Below are 16750 nucleotides of genomic sequence, written 5' to 3' on the forward strand. Positions count from 1 at the left end.
CGGGTATAGTTTTGTGGAAATAGATTAAGTAAAGAAAGATTAAGATGAGAGATTAATGGTAGATAAATTTGTGAGTAAAACACTTTTATTAGTGGCAAATAAGCAACACAAGAACTAAATATGAGGAACAGTGGTGGAAACAAGAATTGAAACTTTTACTAATGTCATAGAATGATGAATGAACTCTTTTAAAGTGAACAGGGGTTAATTAAACTTGTTGTCGGGTGTTCTACTAGAACACCCAAAATGCTAATTTTATGAATTCTCTTGTTTGAATTTGGTGAACAAAATGAAAAAACAATAATAAAAAATTAGAAGAGAGACAAGGATAGAGATGATCTCTCAAGTTTGAAAAATCTTTTTTGAGAGAAGTAGGTTAAACTCCTTTTATAATTTCAAGTTGTTTTAAAAGGAGAGTATATTATCTAATGGTTATAAGGTTATATTCAACCTATTCCTTTTATCTCAATGCTTGTTATCAAATAATTGACGGAAGATGTTTTTGAGTGTTTTCATTATTTTAAGTCTCTTTAACTATGAATATAAGAAGGAAGGTGATCTTCAAGTTAAGGTAGCAGTTTTGACACTATTGAGTGTTTTGTAGCAACAAAGAGATGTTTGAGTAAAAGAGTGCTCATGACATGTGACATTAATAAAAGAACATCTAGTTTAGTTCATTTCTAACTAGACGACACTCTACATTTCAAATCCACCAATCCATCTCATTAATTTAGTTTCCACTTAAAGAAAAATTTAACTTCTTAGGATTTTCTTTTTGAATTTTATCCTTTTAGCCTAACATTTATAAAAGAAACTTTACTCTTTTTTGATTATGTTTTGGGTCATAGAATTATTCATACACAATAAAATTACACTTTTAGTCTACATTCACTTGTTTAACCCAAAGGAGGAACTTAAATTTTTTTTAGCCATGTTTTGGATTATCTTAGAATTATTCATACACAATAAAATCACATTTTTTGTATACAACCATCTGTTTAACTCAAAATAATTCGCTCCTTTAAACAGATAAATAGGTTAACTTGACCCATTTTAACGGTAGGTATACTCCATCCAATTATAAATTTTATAATTTATAATTTTTTAATTTTATCCTTTTTTATAAACTAGATGTAAATATAATATAATATAAAAATATAAATACTCCCATTGCATGAATAGTTAATTATTATATTTATTTTATTTATGTAATAAAAAAAAATCCAGAATGGTGTTCTGTTTTTGTGTTGGTTACAACACAACCAAATGAAGTTTCACACACAATTTCAAAGTAGAGTTGACCCATCCAATATATGAAGACAGAAATTTATGATAACCGATGCTATAAAACCAACCCTCCAAATCTTCTCTTTAAAAGTTCAGGGAAGCGTCACCAAGCAAAATGCACCACAGCAACTAAAGAATATGAACAGCTAACCCGGGTTTTTTAGCTGCATAACTTACAGCAGCATGGCTCTATGCTCAAGAACAAGAGCACCTTCTCCTTGTATATCAGAAAAAGCCATTTCATCATACTTAACCAACCATGTAACTTCATTAGCCTTCTTCCCAGTCAACATCATCGTCATCATCACTAGCATCTGCTTGTGGTTGCGGTTGATCCTTGTCAGATTTAAAATTCAAATCATTGACCTTGTAACCATTTCCAATGCCTTCATATATACACCAAAGCACGAATGAGGGACACAATTGATGTAAAACATGTTTAACATATAAATGCAGGTTTAAAAAAGTATCCAACTTTCAATTTACTCAGATTCAGAAGACGACATATACCTCCAAATGGAGCATCCTCCCACTCAGTACCATCATCTTCTTCGTCTTCCTCGCGTTTTGATTTGACTCCAACCTGACGATTGGAAGTACTGCTAGAAGGATCCTCTGCTGCAGGTGCATTTGGTTCTTGATTTTTTGATGCATCTTGCCATTCTTCTTGTTGCTTAAGTAAAGCAGCATAATAAGCCTTGATATACTCATCCTATATAATACACAGATAAAGGGGGGTCAGCATAAACTTTAGAATGAAACTTTAGAATGACTTGGGAAGCAAGGAAAGTAACAAGTATCAGAACATAAAGAATTATTCTACGAGCCTGTATATTCTTGTTATCCTCTTGCAAAATTGATGACTTTTTGTCGTCCGAGTATTGTGTTGCTGTGGATGTTGAAGTCCCATCCATTTTTGTTTCCTGCTTCACCTCTCCTCGCTGTTCTTTTGTAAGAACCATTCCCTGTCTAATCATCCATGGTGGCAAAACCTTTAAACTGGTACTTTCAGTTTCTGACTTAACAGCTCCTTTTAATTCGGAGCCATTGAAATCAACTACAACCTGTCCACGTTCATAACAAACAACTTAGCGTTTAAGGCTTTTATGGAAGATATGCTCCATCACAAATTTTGCACAGAAAAATAACCAAAAATTAAAACTATTTGACCAGGAGTGCAAACTAAAAGAAAGAAAAAACAAAACACAACACCAAGTTGGAGAGCATGTTCACGATACACATGAAAACATATGTAAGGACAATTTTAAGAATTCTTAGCCACCAGTTCTGATTTGGTACATGATAGTTTTGTGCCTCTCTTTGGTGCATAGTAGATGGCTTTTTTTTAGGGGAAGTTTACCAGTAGATATAGAGACACTGAGCCAGGGATTCGTATAAATTAGAAGGTAAAGAGTAGAGAATTGGAGTCTTGTGATTTGTTTGGGAGTCTTGGACGGTTGAGAAACTCCAATGTAATATTTATGAGGGTATTCGGCACTTTGCCATCAATGGTATGCCAATAATACGTATGCTCTCTTTCAGATTATATAACATGACACTACTCAAATTAAAAGTAAGGAAAATTTTCATTTTCCTGAAAAAATAGGGAAAAAAATAAAAAGAATAGTGAGGAGAGGATATTCAACTACGAAGAGGATAACATATCCTCCAAAACAAAAGGGAAAGAAAAGGCTACCCCTAACCTTTGTATCTCCACTGTAAGGGATTGGTCCAAGCTGAGATTTATCAGAACCATCTCCACCGGCTGCACGCCCAGCAGCAGCAGCTCGAGCTTCCCATGCTTGAAGATTGCCAAAATCTGGGACAGGCAAGTCTTTTACTCGATTGAGTTGGTCTGTTAAAGGCTTGAGCTCCGACTGCATTTTCACATAAAGTACAACAATCATCACATAAAAATTAAATGCTGGTTCAGTAACAATGAGAACATTTAGGCTGTATGCACTCCAACAAATATCATGGAGTTCAAACGTGCAAAGTGGGTGACCTCAGGTAAACTTGCAATTGTGTCTAGCAAATTTTGGGCACTGTATCAAACACGGTTGTCAAAAATGAGGCATTGAGTTTAGAAGCATAGCTATTAGTCAAACTCAGTGACCTCCAGTCCTCCAGTAAACTTGAAAATCTGCCCAATAAATTTTGGACACCATGCTGATGTTATCAAGTTTCGAGTTTAAACTGGCAGCAATTTTATTCCTTTGATTCTCTCCTAATTAGGGCCAGAACATCAAAAGAGAATGGAAATAGGGGGTTCTGTCTCCAGGTTTCTTTTCTTTCTTGATCTTCTCCAACTCTAATGTGGTTAATAATTTCTCTCCATCACAATAATCTCAAGAGATCCTTATGCCTGTAAAGGGTAAAGAATGTCTATTTTTATATCCTCCTGCTACTAAAGTTTACATGAGATGAAAAACAGAAGCTGGCTATGACCCAAATTAGCTCCTAGAGGGAAATAGGCAAACATCATTATTTAAGTTTCTTATTTCTAGAAAGTAGCAAACAAATGAGATAGTTTTCATCGAGAATACAATTATAAACAAAAATTATTCATCATTTGAAACAAATAATAGAAATAAATAATATGAGAACCTCCAATTTTTGAAGCATATCTTTTAACTTTTCACGTCGTCGTCGTCTTGCATTTTCATCAACATCTCCCCCATCTTGAGCAGCAATCTTATCGCTTTCAATCTCAAGTTTTCCATTACAACTTTCACAATGGAAGTCGTCATCTTCAAATGAAATCAACTGCAATGCATCCAAAGCATTGTATCTACAATAATTCAAATTCCAGAGTATTAGGTTACAAGAATACATCAAATTGAATAACCATGACAAATTATTGATTTTAAAATTAATTATTAAGACCTTTTCCCACAGGTTGTACATATATATTCCTGAACTGTGTTTTTGTTATCCAATTCATCTTTCAGCTTATGCTTCATGCGATGCAGTCTGTATCTGACCACATCATATATCTGCAATGAGACTCAACTAAGAATTTCAATGTATGAAACACAAACACTCAGTAAAATAGATTTATAGAAGAAAATGCAAGAAGGGATGGACCTGTGCATAATCTAGACAACAATAAGAGTGTGTGTGCAGCTTGACCTTTTCTTCTCCCTCTTTTGTTGGATGTTGAGCATCGACTGTAGCAGCTACAGCAGCACTAAAAATTTTTGCACCTTTTGCTGTCTGGTGAAATCACACATTTAAAACAGGTACACTATACCATGACTATATCTATTTTACCCACAACTCACACATCATAATAAAGAAATTGGAAACGATAAATAACCAGTTATGATTTTTGAAACATTTGAATTTAAAAGAATGAAGAAACTTCACATCTTAGAGACAGCCAAAAAGAAAGTTGTACAAAGGATTAGAATGACATATACGCTACAGCATGATGACAAACTTATATCATAATAATCTTAGCAGTAGCATGCATATCCTTATTTAATGTGTCCGTAAAATCAGAGAAGTATGTGAATTTGTTGTTGGGTATCCATGGTCAAGTTAACAGATCAAACAGAACCAAAAGAGAATAAGATCCTTTTACAAAATCTTCAGAGCAAAATATTATGCCGAATTTACAGTGACAACTCGAACAGGTTAAGATAACTGAGATGTAATACTTGCAATATCTTTAGTGCTAAGGTGTGGCAAATACCTGCATAAATAACAGGAATAAACATCATAAATTTGTTGTACTTTATTGAATAATCCTTACCCCAGCCTTATCCATTTCACTAAATTTTAATTACGGAACTAGAGAACATAAGAATAGAGTTGCAATGAGAAGAATATCATACTGCACTAAAATTCAATATCCCCTTTTATTTCCCTTCTATTAGTGTGTCATTCTGTAGCTTCCAATTTATATGAGTTAAGAATAAATCATCCAATTAATTGTTAACTGAAGGAATGTGTCATCACCAACAGATTGATCTACTCAGTTGACCTGTTTAACTCATTGACTAATACAACCAAGCTTTATATCAGACTTTAGAACATGCCAATCTGGTTGGCGAACATTAATAAGCCGATAACAATTCACAAAATGGCAGTCAAACTATACATGGACTGAACACGAAAGTCACCTCTTTTCTGTGAAACCGGGTTATTATCTTTTCTTCTTCAAAGAACCGCAGAGTTCGACGAAGCTGTTTCGTATGCAATTTGAGGTCCTTTGCCAAGTCTTCTTCCCTAACCCATTGCCGTCTAGATAAAAGAATTAACACAAGGCCAACTGAATAAAATAACTCAAGCAAACTAAATAAACAAACAGACATATCCCCATTCCCCTCCCCCCATGTTCTCTTTCAACTATGTATAATCAAACACTGTAATTCAACCAATATCATTATTGAATCTCAAAATCAAATCCAGGCATACTAAGTGTTACAATCAAGCTGAAATGAGTTACAGTTAGTTAGTCCGTTAAAAATTAGCTAACAGTTAGTTATGCTCAATAGCCTATATAATAATAGGTTTAATACTTGTCTCAATCAAGCCACACCATTAGCAGATTAATCAAATTCATCATTTTATCACCTTCAACACTACTAACAAGTATTTTAACCTCAATGCACTAAAATTTCAAATGAAATTTGATCATTTATTTATTTATTTTCAATTTTTTTTTATTCCGTTTGCAATTGCGTGAAAATAAAGGGAGAGAAATCGAAATCTGAAGAAGGATAACCTAGTGAGGGCGTCGAGGATCACAACGGCGATTCCTCTGTTATCACTTCTTCCGCTTTTGGGTTGATTATCACCTTTGCTCGTTAGATCTTCGTAGAAAGCCCTCGCCACCAGCTTCACCAGCCTACGCACCCAAATTTCACGGCAATCAAAAATCCAAAACCGAAAACATAAATAATTAAATCGCAAAGTTTATTATTTATTTGTTTAATTATTTGATTTCTTGTGAATGAGGATCGTACTTGTTGTAGTGTTCAACCATGGAATCGATCAGGTTTAGGGTTTAAAAGTACGAATCCAGTGGTTGTTAGATGTTGCAGCTGTTACAGTTGATGAATCTGTGCTCTGAACGTTTCTTTGATTTCAATCCCAATGTTAGAATGAATGAATGAACATGTTATTTGGTACATAATGGAACAGCTGCATCAACCTCATCTATTTATAATTTTGGATTTATTATTTTTTTTTTTTAAAGAGAGAATCCGCGACGCTGTTATCTTCTGAATTCAAAACTTGAATAAATATTGGATTTAGATTAAATGTATATCTTTACTATATATGGTAAGAGTATGAAAATAAATTTTTTAAAGTTTTTTATGTGTTTAATATATTAAAAATATCAAAAAATGTGAACAACGTTTAAGTAAATATTTTTTTATTATATATTTATATTCTTAAAATGTATTGCTAAGCACATATTTTTTTTTAATAATAATAAGGTTAGATTAAATGATTTTATGTGATAGTCAAAGAGAGGACACATTGACTATTTGATATAAACTTGCCAATTGCATTTCATTATTTTTTGGATTTTGATATGATTATTATTTAGAAGAGTTTAGTTCTCACCAAAAACCAATGCCTTAAGAAGGTTTTATTGTGATAATAGGGAAGTTATATATATGAGGTTTTATTGATCAATTAAGTAGATAATTTTGTTTTGTCTATCTAATAAATCAAGAATTAATTTATTATAAATTTGACCTTCATTTAAAGGTGTGTTATTAATCAATAAGTTGCTGCATGCACAATCAAACCAGGTAGGTAATGCTGCTATTGATCCAAGGCCTCGACTGCATGTATCAATAGTTTTTTTTTTTTGGTCAAAGATTTAGACCAAAATCTGGCCCAAATCAAATACAAAGCTCAAAGCCCCCAACCCAATCAGGAAATCAAACACACGTTTCCCTTTTCATTCTTTTACAAAGCTAGTCTCTTTAATTTCCATTATAGCAAGTTTTCCTCAGCAAGCAAAGTTGACGCAGAAGAGCTCCAAATTGGCGGATATATCTTCGACGCTCTAGGTTCCAAAATCAGTGGACAACAGTTATCAAACCGTCGGCTATATCTTTGTCTTCGTCGGCAGCATCTTCATCTCCATCAACATTCTCTTCGTCTTCATCCTACTGAAACTTTGGTGGTCTTTGGATTTTCAAATCCTTCATTTCTTTGAAGCTCTCCCTAATTGCCTTGAGGTTGTCGTTCACCCATCGCCATGACTGCTCGTTCCCCGATTTCTTTTTCAACTCAAACTTATAAGTCTGGTTGACGTCGAAACCTGTGCCATCCTCTTTTGGGACCGAGTCACTTTGGGTTACACTTAGAGCTTTTGCCTCAGATCATAATTGATCTGGCTAAGAAACCATTTTTTTTTCGTATTATCGATGAAGTATGAGAACAGGTGATGTTTTTTTTATAGCTTGTCTGTTCATATATCTTGCTCAGTCTATTGATTCTTACTTTCATTGTGCATAATACGCAGAATTTCTAATGGTGGTTGCATGCTCCAATTTGAATGAAGGTTTCCTAATTCTGCTTCTCTAGCCACCTTATGTGCAAGAAGATTTCCTTCTCTGGGAGTCCAAGTTATGCCCCTACCAAGTAATTGTTCCAATAACAACTGGATGTCCTGAATAATTGCCAATGCTTCACCAATTGGACTCTTGGATTTAATTGCTTGTATGATTTTTAAATTATCTGATTCAATGAGAACTTTTTCCATGAACAAATTGTTTGCAATGATTAGAGCTTGTCTGATTGCTAAAGCTTCTGCTACGGTGACTGAGTTTGCTTGAATTAATCCTGTGAAACCTAATAAAATCTTTCCTCTGTTATCTCTGTACACCACTGCTATAGCTCCTTTGCCTGTATTCTTTTTGAAAGAAGCATCCACATTTGCCTTGATCCAATCCGCAGGGGGTGGCCTCCAACGAACCTCTCTCGTTATTTTTTGAACCTGTTTTTCTTTTAAATTTATCTGCTTGTCTGCTATTCTTCAAACCAGATTTTCCATTAGTTTAGCCCTCTTTATAGTCCAGCTAGGATTAATTTCTTGTTGCTGGTACACTTTCTGATTTCTAGTCTTCCATATCTCCCACACCAGAAATCCTATTTTACTAATTCTTCTATTGTCCTCCTCCCCCCTACTGATTTGATTTTCTGTATGATAGTCATAAACCAGTCTCCAAACTCAATAACTGTTTCTGTTGTTGGAATACACTGACAATCAGCTCCAAACCATGCAGCCCTTGTCCACTCACATAGCAATACAGCATGCTCTGTTGTCTCCACCTCTTTAGTACAAATCTGGCATATAGGACTCAGCAATTCTCTTCTTGTACAAATTTGAATTTACCGGCACGATATCATGGGCTGCCTTCCACAAGAATGATTTGATTTTTGAGGGAACTTCCATTTTCCAAATTTCTTTCCATAACTCCCTCCTAGCATCACTTGTGGATGGGTTCCCATGACCTTGAGATTGAAATTCTCCTTTTGCTGCGAAATAACCTGTCTTTATGGTATAGATACCATCTTCTCTTGCAGGCCAGTATAAATTATCCTTCCTATTCACAAAACTAATTGGGGTTCTAATAATAGCATCACAAATTTCTGGCGAAAACATGCTTCTGATTTTGCTTTCACTCCAACCCCTTCCCACTTCAATGAGCTCTTCAACTTTCTGATCATCTTGTCTACCATTCTCCAGCACCTTACCTTCAGCTATCCAATTATCCCTCCATATATTAATTTTTGAACCATTTCCAACACTCCACTTTCCTTTCCTCCTTAGCAATTCTCGTCCATGCAGAATACTTTTCCATATCCACGAAGAATTCTTCCCAACCTGCGCCTCCCAGAAATTGCCCTCTGGGTAATAGACAGCTTGTAGGATTTTTACCCACATTGCATCTGGATTCTTCAAAGCTCTCCATGCTTGTTTTGCAAGATGAGCTATATTCTGCATTTCTAAGTCCTTGAATCCCAATCCCCCTTCGATCTTGCTCTTTGTTATTATATTCCAATTCTTCCAATGAATACCTCTCTCCTTTCCGGATGCCGCCCACCAAAATCGCGCTATTCTTGAATTGATTCTCTTGCAAAACTGCTTGGGAAATTTTATCACGTTCATAGCATAAGCTGGTATGGCTTGCACAACTGCTTTAATTAGAATTTCTTTGTCAGCTTGGTTTAGTAACCTCTCTTTCCATCCTTCAAGCTTGTTCAAAATTCTCTCTTCTATCCACGACAAAGCCCGATTTTGAGATCTTCCCCAAATTGCAGGTAGTCCTAAATATTTTCCTGGGGATTCCCACGATGACATATTTAGTATTTCTTCAATGCATACTCTTGTTTGTATTGAGACTTGATGTCCAAAAGTAATACCAGATTTATCTAAGTTTATTCTTTGCCCTGAGGCCTCTGTATATTCATTAAGGACTGTTATTATCTGATAAGCCTCATCTTCTTTTGCTTTGGAAAAAATAATGCAATCATCTGCAAATAAGAGATGTGTAATTGTTGGGGATGTTGGGGCAATTTTTAGGCCTGAAATCCTATCTTCTTTTTGTGCTTCCTCCATTAATATGGTAAACACTGCTGCTGCAAGAATAAAAAGATAGGGCGAAAGCGGATCTCCCTGTCGTAATCCTCTTTGTGGTTTCACTTTCCTTGACAAGTCCCCATTGATTTTGAACTGGTAATTGGCATTTTTAATACACTCCATCACTAATCTTACCCACCGTTCATGAAATCCAAAAACTGTGATGACCCGTTCCAAAAAATCCCACTCCACCCTATCATATGCTTTGTTCATATCTAATTTAACCGCCATATCTTGAGATCCATTTCTACTTTTTTTGTTAAGGCTATGATATATTTCTTGCACAATAACTAGATTATCTTGAATGAGACGCCCTCCCACGAATGCACTCTGTATCAGTGATATTATTTTCTCCATTATTCCCTTAAGTCTTAAAACTATGACCCTTGCCAATATTTTGTAAATAAAATTACAACAGCTAATGGGTCTTAGTTGGTTAAGACTTTCAGGGTTCTTGGTTTTGGGTATTAGTACAACTGTATTTTTCCCAATACACTCCGGTATGTATCCACTTCTGAAGAAACTTTTCACTGCTTCACACACTTCCTTGTTAATGACATCCCAATACTTTTGATAAAACAATCCATTCAAACCATCAGGCCCAGGTGCTTTGAGACTTCCCATACTGAATACTGCCTTTTTAACTTCTACATCTGAAACTTTCCTTAGCAGCTCGTTATTCATCTCTTCTGTAACCCTCTTAGGAATTTTTCTAATGGTGCTATCAAAATTCTGTCTTCTTGTGGAAGTGAACAAATCCGTGAAATGATTAACAATGTGTTCCATTATTTCTTCCTTGCTATTCAACCATTGTCCTGAGGCATCCTTCAACTTTTGAGTTCTATTTCTATCTCTTATCTGAATGGTGGTTGCATGGAAGAAAGAGGTGTTCCTGTCCCCTAGCCTCAGCCATTTTACCCTTGCTCTCTGTCCCCAATACTTCTCCTCTTGCCTCCACAAATTAGCTAATTTCTCCTTTATATTCTGCATCTGCTCTTGTTTTTCTTCTGAAAAATCAGAGGCTTGTAGTTTTTTAAGTTCCTCCTTCAAACAATGAATCTCTCTGTCTGCCCGATTGAAGGTAGTTCTACTCCATTTTCTTAACTCATCCTTACAACTCTTAATTTTATTAGTTAATCTCCCCCATTCGCAGCCAATAGGTTCTCGTTTACTCCAACCCCTTCTCACTACATTCTCACAATCTTCGTGGTCTGCCCAAAATGCTTCGAACTTAAAACTCCTTCTAACATTATGCACAGGGTTCAAATATAAAATTAGTGGACTATGATCCGAACTAATAGCAGGCATTGACGAGAGACAGGCATGTGGATACATCATCCTCCACTCCCAATTGCCCATCGCCCTATCTATTCTTTCTCTTGTCACAAATCCATTTCTTGGATTGCTAAACCATGTGAACCCTCCTCCTTTCAATTCCAAATCTATGAGAGCATTTGAATCTACAAAATTTCTGAAGTCTCTAACCTGATTCTGCGGCTTCGGATGCATTCCCACCTTCTCCTCTTGACTCAAAACGTCGTTAAAGTCTCCTATGAAGAGCTGAGGTTCGCCTTCATTTCTGCTACTGATCGTGATTTCCCTCCATTACTCTTGTCTTTTTTTTAAATTAGGATTACCATATACAAAATTGCATAACCACATATTTCCTTCTTTATCCACAATTCGAGTTTTAATATAGTTATCACACCAAAAATAAATATCAACCTTATATATTGCATTCCAAAACATATCAATAGTTCAATTGAGGTTCTCTCTTTGTCTTGGGTTTAGAGTGGGCCAAGACTTTTATTTTGGGTCATGGAATGGGCTAAGACTTAATTCAGCAATGTGCAGAAGGTTTTATTTTTTGGGTTAAAATAAACCATGCTTACAAGGCCCAAAATTTCATCTTATTTTTTCTAATTGTTGACAAAAAAAGGCTTTTCTTTAATTAATCACCCACCTTCACACATGTTCAGTTATTGTAGAATGGAGAGGCAATATGTACTTTGAAATTGTAGCATATGCTTTACTATTCCCTTTTAGATATAAACTAATACTAATAATAATAATAATAATAATAATAATAATAATAATCTTTTAATTCAATGACATTGGTGCTTAATTATTAAGCAGTTTGACAAGATCTATTGAAAGTGTCACGTTTTCATTCACTCATTGGTTCGAGTCTGTGAAAGAGCAGAAAGTGAAACACAACTTCTGATTTCTTTAGAGAAAAAATATTCAACAAAAGTAGCGTGAAGCAGAAAGTTATGCATGTGTGTATGATGGATATATATATGACCTGATTTAAAGAGAAATATTTGATAAAATCATTTTGCCTTATAAGTAAAATTCATCATTTTAAATATTTAATTTGGATTGTTAGTGAACTGAAATGTTATTACTAGATATAAAGAGATTCTGTGTTTGTGTACGTAGCTACATATTTTGTATGGAATTTAATTATTTCATTGTATAGTTATATTTATAGGACCATACATTCATTTTCCATATCAAAGCCAAAAATTCAATGCTATATATATACTATAATGATAATTAACTGAGTATTAGCATATAATGATAACTCGATCTAATAAATGGTATATACATTATAGTTTCTTGTTACATGCATAATTATTAGCACCGGCCCAGATCTGAATAATCTTTTTGTAAATTAATTACCTATATAATAATGGAATTTATTTAAATTAATTAGATGGTTGGGTATATCATGGATGTGGATACATCATTTTAATAAAAAAGTTATACATTAATAAAAAAGTGAATTAATTTAATTGTGAAATTAAACTTCATCATATCACTACTAAAATTTTCTTTAAAGGTTTATATTATTAAAGCACCCAATGTAAGGGTTAATTTCTACATTTGCAGATTACTTATTAACGAGTATGATGAAATGAGTGCCATGGATATATAATTTGTTCAATTAAATTACGATGATACAAAAAGTAGTGACCCTAGCTAGAGACTTGGTTGAACATGTTTAATTAAAATAATAAAATCATCATCATGAATATCTAGACAGATTAAGTACCTAAGAAAATGAATGATTTGCAAGCTTAGTCTTGTTTATAGGCTTAATTTTCCGTGATCATCAACTATAATCACAAAATATATAGTTAGCTAGCTTTGAAGTTCATGTATGGAGACAATAGACAAACCTGAAATTGGCCTGCACTGCCTTATTATGAGCATGATAAAAAAAAAACATTTATTTATTTAAGAGCAATGTTAGGGCCAGCAACTTTTGTGATTGTTAATCATCAACTAGTCATTAACGATGATTTAATGGTGTGAGATTGGTGTGAGATTTTATCCAATGGCTCACATTTATCTGCTGGTTACATGCTGGCCAAAATTCAATAAAATTGCTGGCCCTAGACTTTTCCTTTATTTAAAAAAGAAAGAAAAGAGAGAGAAACAAATTAGTATTTACTATTTTAGAGCAATTCTAATAGGATTAATGTTGGGTATTGATTTTAACCTCTACAGTAATTGAAATGATTTGAAATTAAAATTTATATTAAATATCATCTTTAAAATGATAAAGTAGAGAAGAGATCGTATCATTTTAAAAAAATAATATTAGTATTTTATTGTCACTTATACGATCCATTAAATTTATTAAATAAACATTGTAATATTGTTATTGTAAAGTTGCAATAAAGATTCCATTAAAATATATATGTAAATAAATTAAATGTATTCAATTTTAGTCTTATATTTTATTATTTTATTTTTTATTATCTTCTTCTTATCAATTTAGTAGAAAAATATATTCAAACTAATTTAACACAAGTTCTTTTTTCAATTATTTATAAAATTAATTCTTTTTTCAATCTAAATATACAAAAATTTTAATCTTCATATCTATAAAAAAAAATTTTTGTAATTTTTAAAATAATTCAAAAGTTTAAATTAAAATAAAATCAAACATTAAAGTAACAAATTTTATATTAATAAATTTTAAATTAAATTTTATTATATATAATTTTATAAATATTTATGTGATATTTTATAAGATCTAAAATAAAATAAAATTAGTATCGTTTATTTTTAATTTAATTATTTATTTCAACATCAACGAAATAATAACGAATTGGAATATTGTTTATTTAGTATCGTGGATGCAGCCTTGAGCAATAATATTGTTTGTGGAGGAATATTCAGTAATTTAATTTTGATATTATCTTCCACTATCCAAATATTAAGAGATATACCACATGATATAATTTGTAATTAATTGTGTTAGGTGTGTGTGTATATACATGGTCGATAGGAAACACAAAAAGACGCACACTGCAAAATTTTATTTGATTAAATATATTCACCATACTTATCACCAAGAATTTTCAACCTATATATATCAATATATATGCAGCGCAATACTAATTGTCATATCCGAAAGTGCCACCTCATATTCCACTGCAGTTATTATATGCAACTTGTTCACTAATGTTAAATATAGAATTACAGTTAGAACTAGTTGTCCCCCTTAAAATAATCTTATATATTATATTATTCAATTCAATCACAAATACTTTTTTGCAATAGTAGTACCTAATTTAGTGGCTAATTATGAGTGTCAATATGGATAAATTCTATTCAATTCTTTTGAAAGTATATCTTAAGTTATTCCTTTATAACATATTTTATTATTATTAGATGAGATAAATTAATTTATTATAATTAAACTGTTAATTTAATTTAAATTTTCTTATCTAATTAATTAATTATGATATAATTTTTTATAAATTATAAAAATTATATTTTATAATTTTTTATTTTTTCAAATTATATATATTAATTAATTTTAACCACAATAAAAAATCTAAAAAGATACCAACACAAAAAATTGAAAAAATATAAAATATAAAATTTCCAAAAAACTTTTTTAATCACTCTCTCTTATTTTTTTCAGTCTTTCAAAAATTATTTTCATTCCTCGTATAACAATGATAATTGAAAGGATAATTGAAAGGATTTTAATTCAAATTTTTTTTCTAAACTAGAGCTGCCGCTGCTCAACATGCCTATGAAGACATGTTTACGACGCCCCCCAAAAACTAAACAGCAATGCAAGATATGTATGAGCAACAAAAGGAAAAAAAAAAAAACATAGATAAAAAAATACAAACAGAACGTAGTTACCATAAATTAATGCGTGTATGTTGTTTGAAAAAACTTTTCAACTGGTCTATAAAAATGATGATGAAGAACATGAATAATAAATAGATATAATTAATTAATAAGAACAATAAAAAAAAGTTTTTTGAAAAACAATTAAGAAAATAAGAGAGAAAAAATTTTGAGAAATTTAAATTTTTAGTGTCTTTTGAACTTTTTTTTATTTATTCTTTTTATCTTTTGAAATTTCTTTTATTTTGTAATTGAAATTGCATTAATAAATGTATAATTTGATAAAAAATAAAAAATTATAAAATTAAACTTTTTTTAATAACTTTTTATAATTTATAAAAAAAAGTTACATCATGATTAATTAATTAGATTAACAAATTTTAGGTTAAATTAAAAATTAAAATTAATCATAATAAACTAATTCATTTTATTTTATTTGATAATAATAAGACACATATATCACAAAGAATAACTTACTTTTTAATTTAAAAAGAATTGTTTAATTTAAAAAGAATTGGGTAGAATTTACCCCTCCCTCTCTCTCTCTCTCTCTCTCTATATATATATATATATATATATATATATATATATATATATAATTACCCAACTAATGAATATAGCACTGCTCAAATTACCTTGTCACATGATGATTAAGGATCACAATCAAGAGAGTAATAAAGCTAGTAGTTTTACCATCATTACTTGTTTTTGTGTTAGACGAGAAGATAGTACTTCACGCTAAATTACTTAACAATTAATTAATCTCATGCGAGACTAAAAATGTACTTGATGCAAAATAAATAAATAAACATATTGCAAGCCGTCATCATAAATAGATGCATGTCTCAATGCATACTAATGCTAATTAATTTGCTCTATTTCTCTTTCATTCTCTTAATTTTATTATGGCCAGATCTCAAATACCCTAATCATTTCGTAGACTAGAAAAATAATTAAAAAAAAGTAGATTTATAATATATAGAGTAAGCCATCATCGTACTGGCATGTCAAAACACTACAAAGGAGACGGAAAATTATGGCGGTTCTTGGAGGAATTTGCGGCTATTTTTAGTCGCTACGAAACGAGATTTTAATGGTTCGTTAAACGTCGCTTGTTAGAGAGTGGTTATATGATTTTGCGGTGATTCTTATGAATTGCTGGTATAACTGTCGCAAAACCCAAAAATAGTGTCATAATGTTTAGAGTCGGTTTAAAACCACCACTATCTGCCCAATAGTGATCCATACGAATTGAATGGCAATTTGAAACCGCTACTATTTAATGGTCACAGTTTTTTCAAATGTAATTGGCGGTTCTCCTAGCCTGTTTTTTCAAAATTTTTACGGCTATTTTACAACCGCCGCTATTTTCCGGCTAAATAGTCGCAAAAATACTGTATTGTACACTGTCAATCAACGCTCTTTTTAATTTGAATGTATTAATTTTTTTTGTTATTTTTTGAATCCTTCCTAATATTAGTAAGTTAAATTATTTTATATCCAAAAAAATAAATTACTCGATAAACGACAATAGCAAAACCATTAATTTAATTGATATAATTATCCAAATATCAATAAAGTGTACTCCTTATTAAGAGTTGTATAATCAACACTAAAAAACTGTATATCTAGAAAAAAAAGGTTCCACAATCCTAATATCTACTTTCTAATCTGTCCCTTCAACGC

The 16750-nt window shown here is 32.0% G+C and overlaps 1 protein-coding gene across 2 annotated transcripts; it reads right to left on the reverse strand.

The window, feature by feature from the left end:
* Window positions 1–1170: 1170 nt before the first annotated feature.
* LOC112712709 (uncharacterized) lies at window positions 1171–6548 on the reverse strand. 2 transcript variants are annotated; one of them, XM_025765643.3, is made up of 10 exons: window positions 6261–6548; window positions 6020–6142; window positions 5415–5535; window positions 4375–4503; window positions 4174–4283; window positions 3895–4078; window positions 2991–3164; window positions 2115–2351; window positions 1798–1999; window positions 1171–1673 (listed from the first exon to the last, which is right to left on the reverse strand). In XM_025765643.3, exons 1-10 carry the CDS (start codon window positions 6278–6280, stop codon window positions 1558–1560), a joined length of 1416 nt encoding a protein of 471 aa, XP_025621428.1. In that variant the 5' UTR covers window positions 6281–6548; the 3' UTR covers window positions 1171–1557. The 2 variants fall into 2 exon arrangements, with proteins under 2 accessions (XP_025621428.1, XP_072059843.1); XM_072203742.1 differs by having other exon boundaries at window positions 2115–2344; window positions 2984–3164.
* Between the last annotated feature and the right edge of the window lie 10202 nt (window positions 6549–16750).

Source organism: Arachis hypogaea, chromosome 9, assembly GCF_003086295.3.
Source record: "Arachis hypogaea cultivar Tifrunner chromosome 9, arahy.Tifrunner.gnm2.J5K5, whole genome shotgun sequence".
In the NCBI taxonomy this organism is placed as follows: Eukaryota; Viridiplantae; Streptophyta; class Magnoliopsida; order Fabales; family Fabaceae; genus Arachis; species Arachis hypogaea.